General features: G+C 42.5%; 2 protein-coding genes across 6 annotated transcripts in view; one reads left to right on the top strand and one right to left on the bottom strand.

Moving 5' to 3' along the window:
* Positions 1 to 20456, bottom strand: part of SFI1 (SFI1 centrin binding protein) — a 79231-nt gene extending 58775 nt beyond the window's left edge. For 4 of the 5 annotated variants that reach the window (XM_024767970.1, XM_024767971.1, XM_024767972.1 and 1 more), the window contains exons 1-4: positions 20276 to 20456; positions 12324 to 12453; positions 3710 to 3880; positions 1953 to 2024 (exon numbers count right to left, since the gene is read on the bottom strand). In XM_024767970.1, the coding sequence (XP_024623738.1) occupies positions 1953 to 2024; positions 3710 to 3880; positions 12324 to 12421 (341 nt within the window). In that variant the 5' untranslated portion in view covers positions 12422 to 12453; positions 20276 to 20456. The remainder of the gene's footprint in view (positions 1 to 1952; positions 2025 to 3709; positions 3881 to 12323; positions 12454 to 20275) is intronic. The other variant, XM_024767973.1, reaches the window with a different exon arrangement.
* Positions 20457 to 24585: 4129 nt separating this feature from the next.
* Positions 24586 to 24813, top strand: part of EIF4ENIF1 (eukaryotic translation initiation factor 4E nuclear import factor 1) — a 42716-nt gene continuing 42488 nt past the window's right edge. The window contains exon 1 of the mRNA XM_024767979.1: positions 24586 to 24719. The gene's annotated coding sequence lies outside the window, so the exon portion shown is untranslated. The remainder of the gene's footprint in view (positions 24720 to 24813) is intronic.

Genomic DNA, 24813 nt, shown 5'->3' with positions numbered 1-24813 from the left:
GTGCTCCGCAGCGGGAGAGGCCACAGCAGTGAGAGGCCCACGTGCCACAAAAAAAAAGAAAAGGAGTAGAATAACAGGCCTATGGACAAAAAAATTATGCCAGAAAGATGTGCCCACAAAACAGGAAAATAAAAACAAAACCCAAGAAAACCCTGTAACCTATCTCAAAATGAACTAAGACTTTAAGAAAATAAACCCACACCCAGGCATACCATATTAAATCTTTGAATAATAGGTCTTCAAAAGAGCAACAATTAGATCAACATCTTACAAATGGAAGTCACAGGACAATGGAATATCTTCAAAATGCTGGTGGAAAAAACTGGCAATGTAGACTAATATACCCAGTGAAATATCTTTCAAAACTGAAAGCGAAATAAAAACAATTTTAGACAAAATCTGAGAGGATTCCCCACAAGCAGACCTACTGTAAAGGAAATGTTCAGGAACATTTAAATGATAGAAAATCATCACAGATGGAAACCTGGAGATACAGGAAGAGACAAAGAAGAACAAAAAGTGTAAACACATGAATAAATATAAATGAATACTGGCTGTGTAAAATGAGCATAATAATGTTCTGGAGATTTTAAAATATAAACTGAATTAAGGGAATTCCCTGGCAGTCCAGTGGTTAAGATTCGGCGCTTTCACTGCTGTGGCCTGGATTCGATCTCTGGTTGGGGAACTAAGATCCTATAAGCTGCATGGCCCAGCCAAAAAAAAAAATTTTAATTTAATTAAAAAAAACAAAAAATTAAAAATTAAAATACCCTACAATAAGGGCATATAAGTGGGGACAGCGACAGGAGAGTTAAAGTGTTCGAAGGACCCTGCCTTGTTTGGGAAGAGGGCAAAAAGAAACAATTAACATTAGACCCCAGTAAGTTAAACAAACATATTATATTTGTTATGGCAGTCAGTAAAAGAAGGATAGAAGAGTATATAATTTCTAAGCTAACAGGGAGGAAGATAAATAAAATACTCAATTGAGTAAAAAAAAGAAAAACAAGAGTCTTCCGATAATGGCAAACTATGTTACTCCGATCAGTTCTCCCACTGAGAACAAGAAAAGACAAAAAAAAAATTATTGAAGGCACGAAGAGCTACCAAGGCAGTAAAGAAGGGCAGGGCCAAGGTCCAGGGAAAGAAGGAAAAGCAGAGGTAGACTATGCCTCATCCCTGCAGCTGCGATGGGCTGTGGCCACATTGGGAGCCTCACTGGTAAAGACACACGAAAAATATGGGAAGAGCAAGGCCCTCCACAAGGTATACCAAGAAAAAATTTCAGAGAACACACACAGGACAAATCTGCTTGAGAAAACTTGAATCAAGAGACCTTGATGTTCCAGATCAGGAAAGCCATACTGTCAGAAAAATGAAACAGTAAAGGGTATAGTAAGTGGAGAAGTGAAGGGTGAGAACCCATAACATTTCAGTTTTTAAAAAACACTTACACTTTCAATGGCTGTCAGTTCTCTGAAACATTCCCTACACTGCCCCTTCTTTCTCTCCATCCCTCTGGCTTCCTGCACAGTGTCCCTGACCCCTTGTGATCCACTTAGGGCGCTGCAGCTAAAGCAATGTTAACCAAAACCCACAGCAGCAGGTGGCAGCCTAGAAAAAGTGAAGCTACCGGGCAGAGGGACTTTCACTTGACTCAGTTTCACTCTTCTTGCCAATGCCAACTTTTTCCCCAGGTTCTGCCCTAGACCAAGTCAATCTGCCAGTCTCGCCAGGAACCTGAAAGAGCTCATTTACTTCTCCTGGGCAAACATTCATTCAAACTAATATGTGTTAAAGTTACCATTATATGATATACCTCCTGGAGGCTGGGGAGGAGCAGGGAAGGAATGCAACACATGCCATAGTAAAGGTTATATATGGGCTTAATACAAAACAAAATCCTAGAATGAACTCAACAGAAGTCCAGTGTTCTGAACTAATACTACCTGGCTTTAGAGGGAAATACTCTTCCAAAAGTCATTCGAATCCACAAATACAAGAACCTTCTGGCCATGCATCTGAAAGAAATGACATACACATTTTAAAACTCCATTTAGTTTATATCATCAATTTTCTGGAAATGAGACGGAAACTTCAAGGTCCCAGGAAGTGGGATACTAGTATGAGTTAAAAGGTGAATCATATATAGATAATATTGCATCAAACAGAGCACAGGATGGGACAGATTTGTAAAGCTAGCACCAAGCAGATTAGTTTTTAAAAATACTTTCAGGGCTTCCCTGGTGGCGCAGTGGTTGAGAGCCCACCTGCCGATGCAGGGGACACGGGTTCATGCCCCGGTCCGGGAAGATCCCACGTGCCGCGGAGCAGCTGGGCCCATAAGCCACAGCCGCTGGGCCTGTGCGTCCAGAGCCTGTGCTCCACAACGGGAGAGGCCACAACAGCGAGAGGCCCGCGTACCGCGAAAAAAAAAAAAAACTTTCAATATAAAGTATTTTGTTGATGAAGATTTCAGAGATGAGGAAAAGGAAGTACATGCTAGTGCTTTTGCTCGTATTATTCTTCCTGCCTAAAACACCTGGCAAATGCCCACTTACCCACCAAGGCTCATCTTCAATGCTCACTCCTACATGAAGCCTTCCTGGACCTTCCCCAACCAAACAGAGCAAGTAGCTTGGTACTCTCAGACCCCAGCTCCACCCCCTAGTGTAACATTATGACACCAAATCCCAGGAAGCGGCTTGCAGGGTGCCTGTTGTTCCCGCTGCACTGTGAGCCCCTGAGAGCAGGGACCATGGCTCACAGTATCCCCAGCTAGCACAGTGCCTGGGAACACACAGAAAAAGTTGGCTTGTCTTGGCCAGTTGATCTCCAGGTTCAGCTTGGAATGCTCTTCCTCCTGCCCTTTACCTGGCTTTCTTACATTATCCTTCAGGACTTGGCTAAACTCCACCTCTTCCAGGAAGTCACTGCTGGCTACGCTGGCATGGCTGTTCTTGCCAGGTGGCCTATGGCACCACATCCTCCCTTCTCACAGCACTTACCACACTTTGCTGTTGTGGCTTGTTTAACAGTCTGCCAAGCCTACCTGATTTTACGCTTTCATGAGGTCTTGGACCAGGAATGTCTTATTCACCTTGTACGCTCAGCATCTAGCATAACACCTGGCTGGGTAGGCACCTGATAAATTTTTGTTGAATGAGTAAAAGGATACCTTTCAAAGACCTAATCAAGAGTAGCAGGGCTTCCCTGGTGGTGCAGTGGTTGAGAGTCCGCCTGCCGATGCAGGGGACACGAGTTCATGCCCCGGTCCAGGAAGATCCCACATGCCGCGGAGTGGCTAGGCCCATGAGCCATGGTCGCTGAGCCTGTGCGTCCGGAGCCTGTGCTCCGCAATGAGAGGCCACAACAGTGAGAGGCCCGCGTACCGCAAAAAAAAAAAAAAAAAAAGGAGTAGCAGAAAATGATCATTTTCTTGGACTATGCTTAGACTTCTGGAAGACTCTTTATAGCTTATACATTGTGGGGCACAACTGGAGACCATGAATGAAAACACTCAATGACAGATTTTACATCAGCAGATTCCTAAATATTTTGAACATTCTGCCATGAAGAACAAACAGTCAGCAAGGTCTCCAATTAACTGAGATAAGAGAGTAAGTATCATCCCCTCATTTTAACCAACAAGGGAGAACAATGGAAAAGTCACTGAGACAGGGGAGGGGACCCCTTGCAAGCTCACCTGATGCGCAGTTCTCTTAGCCGGCCCCTTCGGGACCAGGCATATGAGGGATGATACTGTACAGGGTGCCTGGCCCTAGGTATCTCACTCCAGATCCCAGAAAAGGCAGACTTCTTTTTGGACATTATCTTTGGAGAATAAGGTTTCTTAACTGCACCGTCCCTTGAAGACCTTAAATTTGAGGAGTAAGGGAGAAAGGAGAGAATCAAATTATCTCTGCATGTGATGCAAATACTTTTTAACATACAAGTGAAATTAAACAGATAAGCTCATTGAGACGGAATGATAATAACTCCCCTTCAAGGACAATAAGCAGCCCAATCTCTGACAGAAATACCCACCCTATCTGGAGGTGGGTACTGCTGGCTCAGCTCTAAGCAGGAGCTATAGAGCTGGAGGGTACCTTGGAGCCATTAGTCCTAACACACTCTTTTTTAATGTGTCATTTAATGGGAATCATTTACAAATTGGAAACAGATTCCTTTACGTAAAAAACTAGGAATGATTTTCAGATTGTGACAACTGTAACAATACACAACTACACACTTTTACTAAACTTATGACTTTTAATCCCATTCCAGAAACATTAAGAGATCATCTTATTGGTATGAACTCAAGATTTTTAAAATATGTATGTCAGAGATCTGCCTGCAGGAAATACCTAGAGGCAACAACATCCCATCAGCAATAAGCAAACCGATGGCTCAAATATTGTTTCTAAAATACCACTGCCAACTAGTATTCCAAGTAAGGGGCCCTAGGAAAGCCGTCTGTAAAAAAAATAAAATAAAACAAAACCAAATAAAATAAAATACCATTGCCAACTAAGAGGAAGCAGCAGTCCTTGGAAATATAGCTGACTTTCAGGTCTGAGACAAGGAAAATACAAGGTGAGCCTGGAATATCTTAATGGGTCAAAAAGTAAAGAAATGATCAAAGAATGACAGGGGCGTGTGAAAAGGACACAGGAGCCAGCTTGAAAGGGCTCCCACTGGCCAAATCTGGGACAATTTCAGCAGTAATAGATTAAAACCCACCAAATAAAATACGAATCCACAAAATACTGATATAAGTAAATAAATACATGAGGGAGAATGGAAATCTCTACTTGCAGTAGAATGCAATTAATAAACTTTTAAGAACCATCACAGTAGCAACTGATTCAGACAAGAATCATCAACGGATGTAAAAACAAGTGGGTGCTAGTTTGATGAGAAACAGGCTATTAATGTAATTTCAAAATATCTTGCCACAAGATACTTATTCATTTCTTTATAGTGGAGAAACCTGGCAGACATCATCTTAACCAAGTGATAAAAGTGAACATCGGGCTTCCCTGGTGGTGCAGTGGTTAAGAATCCGCCTGCCAGTGCAGGGGACATGGGTTCGAGCTCTGGTCCAGGAAGATCCCACATGCTGCTGAGCCACTAAGCCCGTGTGCCACAACTACCGAGCCTGCACTCTAGAGCCTGCGAGCCACAACTACTGAGGCCACGTGCCACAACTACTGAAGCCCGCGTGCCTAGAGCCCATGCTCCGCAACAAGAGAGGCCACCACAGTGAGAAGCCTGCGCACCACAAAGAAGAGTAGCCCCGGGATTCCCTGGTGGCTCAGGGGTTAAGAATCCGCCTGCCAATGAAGGGGACACAGGTTTGAGCCCTGGTCCGGGAAGACCCCACATGCTGCGGAGCAGCTAAGCCTGTGCGCCACAACTACTGAGCCTGCGAGCCACAACTACTGAAGCCCGTGTGCCTAAAGCCCATGCTCCGCAACAAGAGAAGCCACCGCAATGAGAAGCCGGCATACCACAACAAAGGGTAGGCCCCGCTCGCCGCAATTAGAGAAAGCCCGCACACAGCAACGAAGACCCAACACAGCCAAAAATAAAAATAAAAAAAAAAAAAAAAAAAAACAAAAAAAGAGAAGCCCCTGCTCGCCAACACTAGAGAAAGCCCACGCACAGCAACGAAGACCCAACACAGCCAAAAATAAATTAAAAAAAAAAAAGTTAACATCAATGGTAATAGGACCAAATATCCTGGTACTGATGCACTGAGAACACAGCATCACTTCTGCAAAATTCCTGCCAAAAATGCACAACCTGAGTTCAATCATGAAGAAACACTGAACAAACCCAAACTGAGAAATATGCATAAAAGGTAAGTGATCTGAACTCTTCAAAAATGCTTAGGTCATGGAAGATAAGGAAATACTGAGAAATATTTCCAAATTAAAGGGGACTAAAAGTATAAAATGAACAAAAAGGAAAGTTTAGGAAAGTTTTTCTTACATTTCGTTGTTTTCTTTTTGCTGTAAATAACATTTCTGGGACAACTGGCTTCAACTTACTCTCAAGTGGTCCAGGGGAGGGGGGAAATATAGATATAGTTGATTCTCGTTATTTGCGATAAGTTCTATAAAGTCCATAAACACTGAGTTAGTGAATATACTGAAGCATTGTCCCTAAGGGAAAATACATGGTTAGGTTCCTGCCAGCCCTCAAAAACATTCTCATCAACTAATCAATACAGAACCTTGTGGGCTTCCCTGGTGGCGCAGTAGTTGAGAGTCCGCCTGCCGATGCAGGGGACACGGGTTCATGCCCTGGTCCGGGAAGATCCCACATGCCGCAGAGCGGCTGGACCCGTGAGCCATGGCCACTGAGCCTGCGCGTCCGGAGCCTGTGCTCCACAACGGGAGAGGCCACAACAGTGAGAGGCCCGTGTACTGAAAAAAACAAAACAAAAAAACCAAAACAGAACCTTGTTTTATGTGTACTTCTGTTTAAAGACACCTTATTTAATACATATAGTGAATCATTAAATTGAACTCACAGCCAAGAGCCCTATAACTCATGCCTGAACAAAGCTCACCTAACATACACTTTCTTCATAAGGTACATCACAGCGTTCCTGCACTTAAGAACACTAGACAGAACTTCAGCACTACGCTTGGGGGCCACTTTAAACAGCAAAACTGTCAACAAAAAGCACAAAACTGTGAAAACATGGCACTACACAGACTGGGAAAAGGACCTTTGCTTAAATTATGAGCTGAAACAAAAAGGCAGAACACTGCCTTGTTTGACCTCAGCTGGGAGCATGTGCATCAGTGAGTAAAATGTTTTGCCCCTCTGCACATGTCCACAAATGAAATGAAAATGCTGAGAGACAGACAGAGAGAGAGAAAAACAAACTGGCAGACAGACGAATGTGGTAAAATGTTAACAACAAGAGAATCTGGGAGAAGAAAGGTTCTTTGTCCTATTCTTGCAACTTTTCTCTAAATTTGAAATTATTTCAAAATAAAACTAGCAAAAATTTTAAAAATAAGACTTTCATCCCACTCATTTTAAAATAAAAATGAAAGAGGCTCTAAAAAGTTAAGAGCCTATGAAACAGCAAATTGAGGGAAGGTGTGCTGGGACAGTGCCCTCTTGAAGCCCTGTTACATAATCAAATAGGTAGTCAGACTGGGAAGCCCATGCCTAAAAGTCATCCCTGCCCACTGCTCTCTCCTTTCATCAGACTCTGAGCTCCTCCTCACCAGCTACTGAATCAGGCAGCAGATGAACTGTTTACAGCTCTGGAAATTTAGAGACCATAAAGATACCAACAGGTGGCCCCAGAATTCTAAGTTATTTTAACACCTAAAGGAAGAGATCACAAACTGAAACCACAGATTTGTCTATGTACATATGTGCCTGGTCCCCATCGGAAAACCTCATGATGATAGGGACCATTTTTATCTGCTAATATATACTGAGCCCCTAATATATTGCCAGGCACTCATAGTAGGTAGGCATATAAAATTTGTTAAATTGGTCTTCCCTGGTGGCACAGTGGTTAAGAATCCGCCTGCCAATGCAGGGGACACGGGTTAGAGCCCTGGTCCAGGAAGATCCCACATGCCGCGGAGCAACTAAGCCCGTGTGCCACAACTACTGAGCCTGCGCTCGAGAGCCCGTGAGCCATAACTACTAAGCCCGCGTGCCACAACTACTGAAGCCTGCATGCCTAGAGCCCGTGCTCCACAACAAGAGAAGCCACCACAATGAGAAGCCCGCGCACCGCAACAAAGAGTAGCCCCCACTCGCTGCAACTAGAGAAAGTCCGTGTGCAGCAATGAGGACCCAACGCAGCCAAAAATAAATAAAAATATATAAATATTTTAAAAATTGTTAAATTATGGAACAGAGGAAAGGCAGAATGATGGAAAGAAATATGAAACAGAAGGCACTTCAAAAACAATATCGGAATCCAAAAATCATGAAGAATGGGGGAGGAGAATAAAAACATAGGAATATAATTTTTTTTTAATGTCAACGGGAGGACTGATTAGCCAAGAAATACAGAAAAATGGAAGTGAGGAGAAAGACAGAATTTGAAAATGCTCATCCAAAAGTGACAAGGGGGAAAGACGGTAACTCTAATTTGAGGGACTTCCCTTGGTGGTCCAGTGGGTAAGACTCCACGCTCCCGATGCAGGGGGCCCAGGTTTGATCCCTGGTCAGAAAACTAGATCCTGCATGCATGCTTCAACTAAGAGTTCGCAAGCCGCAACTAAGATCCCACGTGCCGTGTCCCAGCACAGCCAAAATAAATAAATTAAAAAAACTAATTCGAAAAGATACATGTACCCCAATGTTCACAGCAGCACTATTTACAATAGTGAAGACATGGAAGCTACCTAAATGTCCATCGACAGATGAATGGATAGACAAGATGTGTATATTCCATATACACAATGGAATATTACTCAGCCATAAAAAAGAATGAAATAATGCCATCTGCAGCAACATGGATGGACCTACAGATTATCACACGAAGTGAAGTAAGTCAGACAAAGACAAATTTTCATGTAATACACATATATGGAACTTAAAAAATGATACAAATGAACTTACAAAACAGAGACAGACTCACAGATATAGAAAACTTACAGTTACCAAGTGAAAGGGGGGGAGGGATAAATTAGGAGCTTGAGATTAACAGATACACACTACTATATATAAAATAAACAAGGACCTGCTGTATAGCACAGGGAACTACATTCAATGTCTTGTAATATCCTACAATGGAAAAGAATCTGAAATAGATATATATATATGTATGACTGAATCATTTTGCTGTACACCTGAAACTAACACAACATTGTAAATCAACTATACTTCAATTTTTGAAAAATTAAGAAAAATTAGAAAAACAAAAAAGTGCCAAGGGGAAGGCATGCACTGACCAATTCATTTAACTGTTTACTTGGCAGGTGTATCCTGTAATGTTTGTTTATTCAATCAGTATCAAGGACCTACTATACGCCCAGCAACACAGCAAGGCCAGGGGCTACGAAGACAAATATGTATTCAATGTGTTTCTCATGTCTTACAATGAGAAAATAAGACATTGATAGCTTACAGCAAGCAAAGGACACTGACACACACCCAATATCTATAGAAGACAGTTTCTCAAGACCTTATGGTGTATTGAGATGACAATGAGAATACCAATCGTTAAATGCTAAGAAAAAGGTAAATTTAGGGTGTTATGGGAATATACACACTGGGTGGGAATAGGGTAGTCAGAAGAGGCTTCCTGGAGATCATATTAGAGTTGAGTTTGGAAATATGAGTAGAAATTAGCTGGGAGTAGGGAACTGGAAAGAGTTGGGTGGGAATACTTGGCACATGCAGTGTAGAAGGAAAGTTCACGGAGAGTCAAGGAACTCCAAGGAGTCCTATAGGACTCACAACAGGGGATCTCAGATTGCTTTACAGCAGAATACCTAGGGAATTCATTCCCTTCTCAAGGCTCCCCAACCTAAAGCCGCAGAGTATTTGAGGAAACAGAGCTTCATTTTAAGGCCATGGTTAATTTGCTTCAGAAGACGAAGTAAGGCAGGCCTGACGAGTACTCTGTGGATCATTGGTAAACACTGTCAGGGTGTTGATTCAGCTTTCAAGGATGGACCTCTCTTCTGTGGGATCAGCAGGGGTAGGAACTCAGCAGCTGTGCTGGGAGCTCCATGTCCCACTTGATTAGAGCAGCAGGAGAAATTTGACTCACGCTGGATGAACCAGATTAATTCTCCCAGGACTGAATTTTGAGCCGAGACACAGTCTGAACAGGAGGTGGGGGGTGAAGCACAAAGATGGCACTGCTCAGGAGGAAGGGTCTAAACACTGCTGAATAAGTCTCTCCAGCTACCTGGCTTCCACCTTGTCCAAGACCTAGTCGATTCTATAAAAAACTTCTGTATGTTAGTTAGGATCCCAGGTTTCAAGCAATAGGAACCCAACTCAGATTAGCTGCTGTTAGTATAACAACAGGAGCCCTTCAGCAAAATTGATAACCTTTTAGCTAAAACCAAGAAAAAAGAGGGAAAAGACACAGATCACCAAAAGTAGGAATGAAAGAAAGGACATTATCATTGACCCTTCATAAATTAAAAGAATTATAAAGGAATACTATGAACTTTATGCCAACAAATTAGACAACTTAGAGAAAATGAACACATTCCCAGAAAAACACAAATCACAAAAACTGACTAGAGAATAGAAACTCTGAATAGATCTATAACAAGAAATTGAATTAGTAACTAAAAATTTTCCTAAAAACAAAAGTCCAGATCCTGATAGCTTCACTGATGAGTTCTATCAGACATTTAAAAAATAAATGATGGGGACTTCCCTGGTGGCGCAGTGGTTAAGAATCTGTGGGAAGGGGGGCTTCCCTGGTGGCGCAGTGGTTGAGAGTCCGCCTGCCGATGCGGGGGACGCGGGTTCGTGCCCCGGTCCGGGAGGATTAAAAAAAAAAAAAAAAAAAAAAAGAATCTGTGGGAGGGAGGGAGACGCAAGAGGGAAGAGATATGGGAACATATGTATATGTATAACTAACTGATTCACTTTGTTATAAAGCAGAAACTAACACACCACTGTGAAGCAATTATACCCCAATAAAGATGTTTTAAAAATTAATTAATTAATTAAATGATACCAGTACTCTATAAACTCTTCCAGAAACAAAAAGTGGTCAGAACACTTCTAGAATCATTCTTTTAGGCCAGTATCACACCCGGATGCCAAAAGCAGACAAAGATATGACACACACACAAAATATAGACCAATATCCCTTGTGGCTATAAACACAGAAATGATCAAAAAATATTAGCAAACCAAATCCAACATACAAAAACCATATAACAAATACTATGACCAAGCTGGATTTATCCTAGGAATAGAAAGCTAGTTTAACATCTGAAAATCGATTAATGTAATACACCTAATAGAAAAAAGGACAAAAACCATATGATCATTTCAATAGATGCCAAATAAATATTTGACAAAACCCAACACCAGTCATGATAAAAACTCTCAAGGGTCCCAAAAGAAAACAGATGACATACTAAACACAGGATAATTTGAGGATGGCATATTAACAAAGGTATGGGTGTAGACGAACCACTAGGGAAAGTGCAGGAACCTCAAGCTGGTGAAAGCGAAGGCAGTACCACCTCTAGGCCCAAAGGGATAAAAGAGAATAATCACTAGAATCCAGGAGAGTCATACAAAGTCTGCTACCTTATGAGGTACTGTGGGTTTCAGCAGAGGGACACAGCCAACCCAAGGCATCTTGCAAGGAGGGAGCCAAGGGGATAAATAGTCTGGCCTCACTCTCCTCTCTCCCTCCTCACTATCTCCTGCCAGAGCACCTCTTTGCCCAAATCCAATGGGAAGCACTGGATACACGAGTGGAGATTAGATCTGGATGGTTATATTGAAGACAGCCAGCACAAAGAGGTAATTCCCTAGCTCATGTACTTCAGAAGAATTCTGAACCAGAGCCTCAAGGACTAGAACCGGTGTCTCAAATTGTTAGCTCTTCCTGCTTCTCTCAGTGTGCTGACCTGCATAACTCCTACAGTATAGGGTCCCCTATTGCCTATGCAGGGTGGAGACTGAAACAGCTGCCACAGCAACCCATTAGGTAGGTTTCTCTCTCTCTCTCTTTAATGCCTGTCTCGGCCTTAGAGGAGAACTTCTGATTGGCCCCATGCAGTCACATGCACATCCCTGAACCAATCCCTCTTAGGGGGCGGGATACTCATGAAGGGCCAGCTGCAAGTCACAGGCCCGCCACTGTGAGTCTAAGGTTTGTTAGTAAACTGCAGTCTCCTTCTTGTAAACTCCCTCCTTTTTCCTAGGCGAGCCATACCTGGGAGTCTCCTATTTGGAATCAAAAGAACCTTAAAGCAGGCTGAAAGCAATCATAATCAAAAGTAGGAGAAAGATATACTAGCTAGCCTCGATGTTATAACTTCTCGGGAAAATCATCCTTATTTCAGCTCAAAGTCAAAATTTCAATGACAGATATCTCCACACACTCAAAATGGATTTTGACTGTAACATAAAGTATGAAATGTGCATTATACGCTATACTCTAGATGAGAAACCCAAAATACCAACAAAAAACTGTTACCCAAAATTCCTATCTCACTACCCATGATTTAGGAAAAAACTACTTTTAAAAAATTTATTATTTTCACACACAAAATATTTACAGGCTTTTATATGGGCCATAGTTTCAGTTATCTTTTTTGTCAAGTCCCATCACTCACCTGGAATCAACCTTCTTCTCCATTCTCCGTTTAATCCCTTTTTGATGAAAATTCAACCAGTGGCTTGATACACACTTCTCAGTGAGCAGATTCTTCATGAATCAAAAAGTCTTTTATCTTCCTCTTCTAACTATAAGAAAAAGTAGAATGAGAGTAATTTACCTGAAGCCTCTAAGGAGCCACATTCCTCAACAGCTACACATCAGCTTCTAGTCTCCTGCACCTCCTTCTTAATTCAACAATAGATGAACATGGGAAGTCAATGATTTTTTTTTTTTCTGGGCCTCACTGAGTGGTTTGCAGGATCTTGGTTCCCCGACCAGAGATCGAACCCTTGCCCTCATCAGTGGAAGCGTGGGAGTCCTATCCACTGGACCTCCAAGGAATTCCTGGGAAGTTGCTGATTAAAAACAAAAATTTTCATTGCATTTTTAAAAGTTATTTTCTAAGAAACAAAACTGAGAGGAGAGTGAGCCATACTAAAAAGGTTATGACTGATTCATCCATCCTGTTCAGGTGATGCTCCAAGACCTTCAACTTCCCTTCATAAGAACACCAGTAGAGGCCAAGATTTCCTATTCCGCCCCACTCCAAGATTAACATTTATGGTTGTCAATGTTATCTATAAGAATCTTCAGGGTCCAAAAAAAAAAAAAAAAAAAAAAGAATCTTCAGGCAGTTTTTGATCAGTGTACAGTTTTCATTTCATTTTCATTTAGTGATAAAGTCTACCAATAATATTCATTATGAACTTAATAAATAACATAGTTTTTATTTATTTCTTAGTACAAAGAATAGCAATGTTGTAGGTTGAATTGTGCCCCCCAGAAAGATATACTGAAGTTCTAACCCCTAGTATCTATGAATGTGACCTTGTTTGGAAACAGCCTTTGCAGATGTAATTATATGTAAGTTAGGATGAGGTCTTACTGGAATAGGGTGGACCCTTAATCCAATAATGATTGGTGTTTTTATAAAAAGAGGAGATGAGACAGAGGGACAGATACACACAGAGAGGAAAATGCCATGTGAAGACACAGACACACAAGGAGAACAGCATATTAGGATGAAAGCTGAAACTGGAGTAATGGGTCTACAAGCCAAGGAACACCAAGGACTGTTGGCAACACCAGAAGCTAGATAAAGGCACAGAACAGATCCTTCCCCAGAGCATTCAGAAAGAGGATGGCCCTGCCTACATCTTGATTCCAGATTTCCAGCCTCCAGAACTATCAGACAATAAATTTGTTGTTTTAAGTCTCCCAGTTTGTGGGTTTTGTTACGGCAGCCTTTGGAAACTAACATTAAGTAGTAAAACAAAGGAGGAAAATTTAAGTATGTGGTGGAGGAAAGCTAACAAACACGTCCCGTGTTGAGTAACTGTGATGCATTCATGAGACATTAATTCTAAAAGAATGAAATTACCCTTTATAATCAGGTCACATATATCAATGACAATCAGACAAGAAATCAGCCAGAAAAGAGAGTTTATCCATACAAAATGAATAGTCCTTATTGAGCTCAAACCTATGTCCTAGTCTTTCCAGTACTACATTCCAAGTAAGAAAAGTCACAATTAGTGACTATTTCTGTAAATAAATTAAACTGAAAGATGATTCAAATAGAGATTTTTTTGGTGTGAAATACTGCTATAATAAATGGGTCACTGCCTTAGGTTTAATAATGATGCTATGGAATGTTTTCTGCAGTCAAAGACTCCTTTGACACTCTGTGCCAACATTCTAATTACTTTACATATCTGCCTTCCCTATTAGGATATAAATTCCAGGGACTTCCCTGTTGGCACAGTGGTTAAGAATCCGCCTGCCAATGCAGGGGACATGGGTTCAAGCCCTGGTCTGGGAAGATATCACATGCTGCAGAGCAACTAAGTCCATGAGCCACAACTACCGAGCCTGTGCCCTAGAGCCCGCGAGCCACAACTACTGAGCCCACATGCCACAACTACTGAAGCCCACGCGCCTAGAGCCCATGCCCCACAACAGACAAGCCACTGCAATGAGAAGCCCGTGCACCACAACATAGTCCCTGCTCGCTGCAACTAGAGAAACCCCATACGCAGCAACAAAGACCCAACGCAAACAAAAATTTTTTTAAAAATTTTTAATAAAGAATATAAATTCCATGAAAACAGGAGCCATATCTGATCTCCTCATTACTGTATTTTCAGGACCTAAAACACTGTCTGGAAACTAACAGGTGAGATACATAAATACTGGAAAGATCAGGACATAAGTTTGATCTCAGTAAGGATTTGTATGAATATGAACTTATGTCTAAGTTGGAATATACATAATGATAACCAAATATAAAAGACAGCCCAAGAAAAACAAAAATCATTAGGTGTGGACTCCAAGATAAACCTACAGACTGACCTCCTAAGATGACAGTAAAGGATAAAAGGGTATAAACCATAAGGTCCATGAGATGGGAGAAGAGATCACAGGAAATGAAAGATTTCCACAAATTTTTGCAACAACTAGGAAGAAAATTAACTGGCCTAACAGATTTGAAGAAGCGAAAACCTACAGAGTGGGATACCAAAGAGAAGCAGGCCAATAGAATTCCCGAAGCGCTCAGAACTAGAAGGAACAAGGAAAGGCGCTCAGAACTGAAGCCACAGGCCACAAATGAGGGGACTGAATGTAAGTCTATTTGGTGAGCATTTGGGGCCCCTAGTCTCTTCCCCAACCCTGCTAGGTAGGGTATCCAGCTCCCTCCCCCCAGCCTCCATTCAGAATTCTGGCAGCTACACTTCTTGGCTCCCAATCAGAAGACTGGAAGAGTCTTCTCAAAAGTAGATAAGACTTAACAGACTTTGAAATAAAGACATCTGTGCCCCACCTCCATCAATGAAAAGGCAGGCTTGCCCCTAGAGAAAAGCGCACAAAAACTGACAAGCGGGCTCAGACACTGGAAGCTTCCGATTAACTTCTCAGTTGCTGATACTCAAGTATGAACGGACAGTCAAGAAGCACAAGACATTTGGAAATGACCTCCAACAAAAAAGAATGAAACCAAAATATGGGATTTCCCTGGTGGTCCACTGGTTAAGATGCTCCGCTTCAAATGCAGGGGGAATGGGTTTGATCCCTGGTTGGGGAACTAAGATCCCGCATGCCACGCAGTGCAGCCAAAAATTTTTTTAAAAAAAGAAAAAAAAAGAAAGAATGAAACCAAAACAAAGTAATCCTGAGGAAGCGCCACTACTTGTGATGTATTCCTGCCAAAAACTTGAAACTAAATATCATCAAGCGTCATCTAGAACTAAGTACCATCTTACAAAAAATACAAGGGACAAATAAAAATGACTTTAAAATCAGCAAAATCAATGATGTAGGAAACTTTACAGGACAAACGACTCAGTTCTTTCAATAAACTGCTAAGGAAAGATAGGAAAACTTATACATTAAAAGAGACTTAAGATGCTTATTGGGACTTCCCTGGTGGCGCAGTGGTTAAGAATCTGCCTGCCAATGCAGGGAACACGGGTTCAATCCCTGGTCCAAGAAGATCCCACATGCCGCGGAGCAACTAAGCCTGCGAGCCACAACTACTGAGCCTGCGCTCTAGAGCCCGTGAGCCACAACTACTGAGCCCGCGTGCCTAAAGACCATGCTCCACAACAAGAGAAGCCACCTCTTGCTGCAACAACAGAAAAGCCCATGTGCAGCAACGAAGACCCAATGCAGCCAAAAAAATAATAATTTAAAAAAAAGATAATTAAAAAATTATTTTAAAAAGGATGCTTATCGGGCTTCCCTGGCAGCACAGTGGTTGAGAGTCCGCCTGCCAATGCAGGGGACGTGGGTTCGTGCCCCAGTCCGGGAAGATCCCACATGCCGCGGAGCGGCTGGGCCCGTGAGCCATGGCCACTGAGCCTGCGCGTCCGGAGCCTGTGCTCCGCAACAGGAGAGGCCACAACAGTGAGAAGCCCGCATACTGCAAAAAAAAAAAAAAAAAAAAAAAAAAGGGATGCTTATCGACCAAATGTAATGCATGGACTTTGATTCTGGATCTTGATTTTAACAAACTACAACTGTCAAACAAAAAATATGAAACAATGAGGGAAATTTAAACTTTTTTAAACTTAATGTTTTAATGAGTTATTAAAGAATTATCATTTTTTTTTTGCTGTGATAGTGGTGTTGGTTCTTTTAAAAGGATACTGTGTCTTTTACCGAATATGGATAACAATTTACAGATAAAATATGATAAATTTAAGCACCAAAATAATTAAGGACAGTAATAAATTATAACACATTAAACAAAATGGGAATCCGTGAGTCCAATCTGACAATAAAGGGATGAACAGATAGTTAGATAAATGGGGTAGAAAGGAGGGCTTATCCATACACAAAATGCCCAGAGACAAATGTGGAGGGAGTTGTAGAGTTGGATAACCCCCATCTTATGACAATCATGGAGAAAATGATTTAAAAAAAAAAAAAAAAAGCTAAAAAGTGGTAAATGTGAATAAAGGTATATGGGGGTTCTCTGTATTATTTTTGCAACTTCTCTGAAGACTGAGATTATTTCAAAATAAAAAACAAAGCAAAAATAATACAGTGGCAGAGATATAAATGAAAGAAGATAGGTCATGAGTTAATTTTTGAAAATGGGTGATGGGTACATACTATACACGGTTGAAATTCTTCATAATAAAATTTTTTAAAATTCTGGAGTAAACAAAGACAATATGGGAAAGAAAAGAAAAAACCACCAACAACAAAAAAGAAAACCCTATGATTAATATCCTCAGTGAGATAAGAGAACATATTATATACACATAGAATAAAATAAGGATATTATTTAAAAGAAAACAAAAAGAAAACAAGAAAGATATAGGAGAATCAAAACATTAGAAGGTGGCTAATATGTCCCAGAAATAGGAAGAGGGGGGAAAATGACAAAAGGAAATAAAGTTAGAAAATCGAAGGCTCAATCCAGGGGATCAGATATATAACTAGCAGGAATTCCAGAGAGATATGAGAGAACGAAAGAGGAAGAAATTATCAAAGAAATAAGAATTGTCTCAAAACTGAAAGATGTAAATCCTCAGATGAGAGGTCCTGAACCAAGGCCAAATGTCAGGGTAGATCAAACACTTTTTCCAACATGCAAGGAGAAAAGGCTTAAGATATGCCTTTATTGAGAAGATACAGGAAAACTGGACATTATCAAAATTAAACATTGGTGGGACTTCCCTGGTGGTCCAGTGGGTAAGACTGCACTCCCAATGCAGGAGGCCCGGGGTTTGATCCCTCGTCGGGGAACTAGATCCCGCATGCATGCCACAACTAAGAAGTCCACGTGCCATAACTAAAGATCCGTGTGCCGCAACTAAGACCCAGAGCAGCCAAAATTAAATAAATAAATTTTGTTTTTATTAAACATTCGTGCTTCAAAGGACATCATCAGGAAAGTGAAAAGAAAAAAAAAAGAAAGTGAAAAGATAACTCAATGAATGGGAAAAATATTTGCATATTTGCTAAGGAACTTGTATCTAGATTATATTTTTTAAATTCCTATAACTCAATAATAAAAACAATTAACCAAATTTAAAAATGGACAAAGGATGTGACTAGATATTTCTCCAGAGAAGATATATAATCAGCCAATAAGAACATTGAGATGCTCAACATCATTAGCCATCAGGGAAATAAAAATCAAATCACAATGAGGTACCCATCAGAATGGCCATAATCAAAAAGACAGAAGGATAATAATAAGTATTGGTGAAGATGTAGAGAAACTGAAACCCTCCTACACTGCTGGTAGTAATGTAAAATGGTGCAGCCACTTTGGAAAACAACCTGGCAGTTACTAAAAAGACAAATACAGAGTTACCATTTGATCCAGCAATCCCACTCTTGGTATATATCTAAGAGAACTGAAACCGTATGTCTATACAAAAACTTGTACATGAATATTCGTAGCAGCATTATTCATAATAGCCAAAAAGTAGAAGCCCAAATGCCCACCAACTAAAGGATGGATAAACAAAATATGGTATATCCATACAATGGAATATTACTCAGCCATAGAAAGAAATGCAGTACTGTTACATGCTAAAACATGGATGAGCCTGGAAAACATTATGCTAAGTGAAAGACGCCAATAACAAAGGACCACATATTGTATGATCCCATTTATATGAAATGCTCAGAACAGGAAAATCTATAGAGTCTGTAAGTAAAATGGTGGTTGCCTACAGCTGGGAGGATTGAAGGGAAACAGTGAAGTGACTTAGTAATAGGTAAGGGCTTCTTTTTTGGGTAATTAAAATGTTCTAAAATTGATTAAGGTGATGGTTGGATAACTGGGAATATACTAAAAACAACTGAACACTTTAAATGTGTGAACGGTATGGTATGTGAATTATATCGCAATAAAGCTATTAAAAAAAGAAGAGGAGGAAGAAGTACTAAAAGTAGTAGTATTACAGGAAAATGTGCTCCAAAAACCAAGGAAATAAATCAAGAAGAAGAAAAAAAAAAAAACCAGGGATCTGGGAACAGTGAATCTAACACAAAAGAATAGTAAAAAGAAACAAATTCCAGGACAGATGTCAAAGTAAGTCTCTGGATTAGAACTGGGAACAGCGGGCACAGAGCCACCAGAACAGATTAGAGCAGAGGAGGAAAGTCTCCAGGAAAGAAATGGAACTGATGGTTTTGAGAGTATGCAAAAAATTACTGACAGGTCTATGAGAAATACTGAAGCATTCAGGAAAAAACATTAGTGATCTGTGCATGGAACACTAGGAAAATAAGAAAATAAGACAATTATTAATTCTCAGAAAAAATGACGGGATGTAAGAGAAAGGAAGAGTTGCAGTTAGTCTACTCGGTTCAGCAGTGAATATCCGTTATATAATGTAAACACTGACTATTAACAACAAATTACCACATAACCACGTTGGTAAGATGAGGGAAGAAAACCTGTGCATCTCCCATGAATGGTCAACACTTAACGTGTAAATGTAACAAATCAAGAAATATCACCTATAAGGTTATTTACTTCCAATTTACAAATAACATCAGGAGGAACAGAATGGAAATTGGAATTAGAGCCTGGAGACTATTTTCTAATTTAAGGTTTTAATATTAATTTTTAAATACACATGTGAATTCGAAAAATGTAAAAGTATCTTAAAGAAGTTTCTATGGTATTCTGCAGCTCCTAACAATAACTGAGAAATGAATGATCTTACTAAAGAAAAGCAAGAAAATACCCAAATTCATATACTAGGGTCGCAGAATAAGCTTCAACTACTTCTTCCAGGAAGCCTTCCATGACACCTCCAAGTCTCATATTTCCACGGCACTTAGGCGGGTACCATGCCACCTAGAGTGTATAGATTAGATTCAAAATAGCATTCATGGAGCTGGTACTCTGTGCCAGGCACAGTACTAAACAATTTTCATTAATTATCTGCTTTAATACAACCACCCCAACAGGTGGTAACCATCTTTATTTTAAAAAAGAAGTGCCCCAGGTCACCAGCTAAGTAGGACAGCTGGGGCTGGTACTCAGGGCCCTAACACGATTCAGTCAACGGATAACAAATCTTTACTATAATCCAGAGATTAACAATAAATCTGAACGGCCTCCCATCAAATAAAAACGGAGCACTAATCTCCCGCTGCGGGTGTTTGCCCAATTGGCCCTCGGGGCTCAGGTGTGGCCCCTACGGTCTGAAAACCCTCGCCCGTCGCTCGGCCACGCAGCAGGGATCCAGAAACCCCGAATTCGGATACGCGCACGCTAACAAGCCTTGCACTGACGCGGCACCAGCACCCGCCTGCGGCGCCCCAGACGCGCAGGAGGTCGTCGGGCGAGGAACGTGGGCCCCGCGAGCCGTCCTGCGCGCCTTTTCCACCTCTCCTCCATTCTCGGACCTCAGCCCCATGGGGAGGTAGCCTCACCTGCACTTCTAGAGGAGGAGGAAACGGACGCTCCCACAGGGCAGTCACCGGCCAGGCTCGGAGAGAAGTGCGCTCGTCGCTGGGCTCCGGCCGGAGAGGCCGAGCGCTCCCGCCTCACGCTTCAGAGAAATCCCGGCAGACGTGGTCTAGCCTCCTCAAGCCCGCGCGGCCTACGCCAGCCTCCGCGCTTTCCCGCCCCTTAGGACGCAGATCTTGCGCCGGCCCCGCCCCCGTCTCCACGGCGACGCGGCGTGCGTGAGGGACGCCCAGCCCAAGATCCGGGAGTTAGCCGAGCCTCAGGGCAGCAGGCGACTCACCTCCCCGTGGCCGCTTTGGAGACCCAGCAATGCGAGTTGGCCCCGAGGTGCGTGGATAGACGTGCTGTCAGGGCGGCCCCGCGTAGGGCTCTCTGCCCCCGTGGCCTACTCGCTTCTTTTACAGCTCAGCCTCCCACTGCTACTCTTAGACACGAGGAGTGGGAGCTGTCTTGAAGCGGATTCCCGCGTTACGCTTCGCGTGGCAAGCACCAGGGACGAGGCTCCCGTGTAGAGGCCGGCGCGGACCGAGGCCCTCCTTCCCCCACCTCCCGGCTCCCGCGTGAGCCTCTCTGGCTCTCGATGGTTTCCGGGGAACGCAAGCCGGTCCCCGGGGCCTGGGGCGCGCGCATTCGTAGACTGGGAGGTCGTCAATCTTGACCGCGCGGGTGAGGGCTGCGCTACCGGCGAATTAAGATTATCCCAGGTTGATGGCGTCTCTTAACCATTACTTTTAAAATGTAATTAACAAGCATTGTTAGTAAATAGTCATTAATTTAAAAGATGATCAGAGTGGGCCCAAATTTTAAAAAGTGGGCATGGGTAGGTAGGGCATTTTTTTTTAAATTAACGAATAGTTGATTTACAATGCTGTTAGTTTCAGGTATACAGAAAAGTGATTCAGTTTTATGTATATATATACACACTATTCTTTTTCAGATTATTTTTCATTGTAAGTTATTAAGGTAGGGCATTTTTATATCCTTTTCTCCTGTGCTTCGTAAAGCATCATTTGAAAGCACTTGATATTTCTGGTGGAGAGCGCAAAACAAAGGCTAGCATTATGCATTTAAATGCCTGAAAGATTTTACGTTAAAAACATGAAGGACAAAAAACTTGTTGGGTGCCTTGGTATTAGAATCACAGGTAATTTGCATTTTTGCTCTTTTTTTTACCTATGTTAATTTTTGTAATTAAAAGTGTTTAAAAGAAGTTCCATTTTAGCGGGACACGGGAACCAAACTTTAATCTGAAGTTATGTGGCAAAGTAGTTTTTAAATAATTTAGTTACTTTCAAACTCCTGATTAACACTGTAACTAATATTTACTGACTGTAATGTTACTCTTATGAGTACTTTATTAAATTACATTTATATAAATTATGACAATCCAGTATGAAAAATCAGTAAGCATGCTTTCTAAATGATTTGCTGATACTTTGTCATGGGCATTTACCACCATCAGCTTTGACTAATTTAGGAAGGAATTAAAGACATTTGCATTATAATGAAAATAATTAGTCCCATTGGGTAAGATTAGATAACAATATAGAATAGCAATAGCTAGTGCAGCAGCGCTTGGTGATGTCAGACTCTTTTAACTACTTTGCATATATAAAATCAAAGATGTAAAGTGCCAGAAAGGGATTAGGCTCAGCAAATAATTTGCTCTATGGTCTTACAGAAGTCTCTTAATAATTTCTTTGTAGTCGTTGAATACATGATGCCGCAACTGTGAAACTGTTCAAATCCTATTTTCTTGGAAGTAGGGATTACCCTTGGAGAAAGAAAAGCTGAGTAGGAAAAAGCTCATTTAGAAATGTGGAGAGCAGTGGAGGTCTGAGTTGAGGCTGCTCTCAAAATTTTTAGGTTTCTGATTTCTATTTGCTTCTCTGCTGTTCTTGGACTGTTAATTTCCCCAACTGACTGGAAGTTGGGAGTCCCTTTATGCCAAATATTTGAAACAAGAATTTGAACCTAAACCAAGATCTTACAAATATTTAGTAAAGAAGTAGAATCTTTTTTCTCTTACTCTCTCAAAGGGGTTCCTATACTGATATTTGAAAATTCATTTTCATTGCAAAAGGGGGCATTTAGAATTACAAATTATCATTCCTGCCAAAGAGAATAACATTCAAAAGCAACAATGAAACAAGGATTTGCAAGCATCTAGCTTTTACATGACACAGGTGAAAGAAGTTCACAGATGCCCTCCCTTAGTGAATGATTACCTTTATTCCTAGGTAATAATTGTCTTCTCCTTTAATAAGGACAGATTAAGGCTTTGAGAGGTAAGAAGTGAGTTGAGAACATGGTTCTACAAGACATTAAAGAAGAGCCTGGGGGAAGAGTACATCCTCCATAGGATAGACCAGAAGACCCAGGAAATGAGCTTCAGGCCAGGCCTTTATGATAATACCTACAATGCCTTGAGCACATTTCATATATGGCTGGTGGTAATTTAAAAATATGCCCACAAATTCTGTGACACTTCCCATATAAAGGTGTAGTCTAAGTCCTCTTCCCTTGAATATAGGCCAGCCTTAGCGATGCCTATCTAAGGAACAGCATGTGGCATAAGAGACAGTGACTTCGAGGCTAGGCTGTACAACTGTCTGGCCCTCTCCTAATTGGACACTTGCCTGGGAATCTAGCCACCATGTTATGAGGGAGCTCATGTCACAGAGAGACCAGGTTTAAGTGTTCCAGCAGTAGCTCCATTGGTTCCAGCTGACAGCCACCAACCACCACCAAACATGTGAGTGAGCCATTAGATGTTCCTAGCACACAGCCTTCCAGCTGATGTTGAAGGGAGCAGAGACCAGCTGTCCCAGTTAGGACCACCCCAAATTACAGATTTGGTGCAAAATAAATGTTGGGTTAAGCCATTGAGTTTGGGGATAGTTTGTTACACAGCAAAAGATAACCAGAACAGTGGTTTTAATGTTATCTCTTTAAAGCCTGAAAATTAGGTACTACTATCTCTTTTTGCGGTACGCGGGCCCCTCACTGTTGTGGCCTCTCCCGTTGCGGAGCACAAGCTCTGGACGCGCAGGCTCAGCGGCCATGACTCACGGGCCCAGCTGCTCCGCGGCATGTGGGATCTTCCCGGACTGGGGCACGAACCCGTGTCCTCTGCATCGACAGGCGGACTCTCAACCACTGCGTCACCAGGGAAGCCCTGCTATCTCTCTTTCATAGATGAGTAAACAGGTTCAAAAAAGTGAAGTGACTGGCTCCAGTTTCATACTGAGTGGCAGGGCCAGAATTTAAGAGCTTCAAAAAAATAGGCCTTCTCCACTTCTCCACAGTGGCTTGCAGAGAGAGGATAGTTGTGAGAAACTCATTTTATTCATCATTACAGACGAAAATAAAAAGTTTTCATAATTGTTTTGTCCGTTGCCAATACACAAGAACGGGCACTTAGTGCGCAATCACTGCCCAGTCGGCTGATTTCACAAGTGAAGCTCAAAGAAAGTAGGCCGTAGACTTCGCTATACTTTGGCGAGAAAAATTACATTTCCCTCCACAGCCGTGTATCATTCCACTGTCCCACGGGTCAGAAACCGGCTCACACGTGATCTCCGTCAAACCTTTCCTCCCCGCATGGCAATTACTCTCATTTGTTCACAGAGGAGGAGAATTATATGTGCGTCTCCGTGGCCGTCAGCCGGTCTCAGCACTACATACTAACCGCCTGACATTCGCAGTTTCATCTTTCACCCAAACGCACTTGCACTTCTTCCCGTGCAGGCTATGGGGCGGGAAAGAACACTTCAATGAACTTGTCAGTCGCCCGTAGCTCATTCAAAAGCAACCGTGGCAAGTTTGCTTATTAATGCAGCAACGCGTAATCTCGCTTATTCCTCATATACGTAGAGGCCATTTTAATAAAAGCGAAACTCAGAAGTCAGAACTTTACCCAAGATTACACCACCGGTAAAAAAAAAAAGAGCCAAGGTTCGAACCCCAACCGGAAGGCGCACAGCCCTCAAGTTCGCCTAACTCAAGATTCCCGCTGCCGAAGCCCCAGGGTTCTCCGCCGACGCGAACCGTGCAAACGCAGCGGCCGACCCACTGCCCGACCGCGGTCACCCTCCCTGGAGAGCCGCCGGGCGGGGGTCGCAGGCTTCAAGCTCGGCCCCGCCCCGAAGCGCACGTGGGAACTGGGCGTCCTCCCCAGGGCTGCCCACGACGACCGCCTGAGCACACCTGAGAGGGTTTCTGCGGCCCCCGGCCAGGCCTCCTCCCCCTGCCGTCATCCCCTCCCGGCCTCCGCCTCCCCGCCGCCGTGCGTACGCAGGGGCCGGCGCCCAGGGAGCGCGCCGCGATGTTTCCTTTTTCCGGCCGGCACCGCCGCGGACACCTCACATCCGGGCGCGCGTCGGCGAAGGCTGCGCTGAGGCCAGGGTGCGTGGAGGGAGATATTAAGGGGGAGTGGGATGGGGAGGAGGGGCGGAGGGCTGGGCTGCGGCTACGGCGGCTGAAGGGAGACAATCCGAGC

The sequence above is a fragment of the Neophocaena asiaeorientalis genome, unplaced genomic scaffold, assembly GCF_003031525.2.
Source record: "Neophocaena asiaeorientalis asiaeorientalis breed wild unplaced genomic scaffold, Neophocaena_asiaeorientalis_V1.1 scaffold828, whole genome shotgun sequence".
Classification (NCBI taxonomy): Eukaryota; Metazoa; Chordata; class Mammalia; order Artiodactyla; family Phocoenidae; genus Neophocaena; species Neophocaena asiaeorientalis.
The sequence above is the reverse complement of the archived record's forward strand: the minus strand, read 5'-3'. Positions and strand labels throughout refer to the sequence as shown.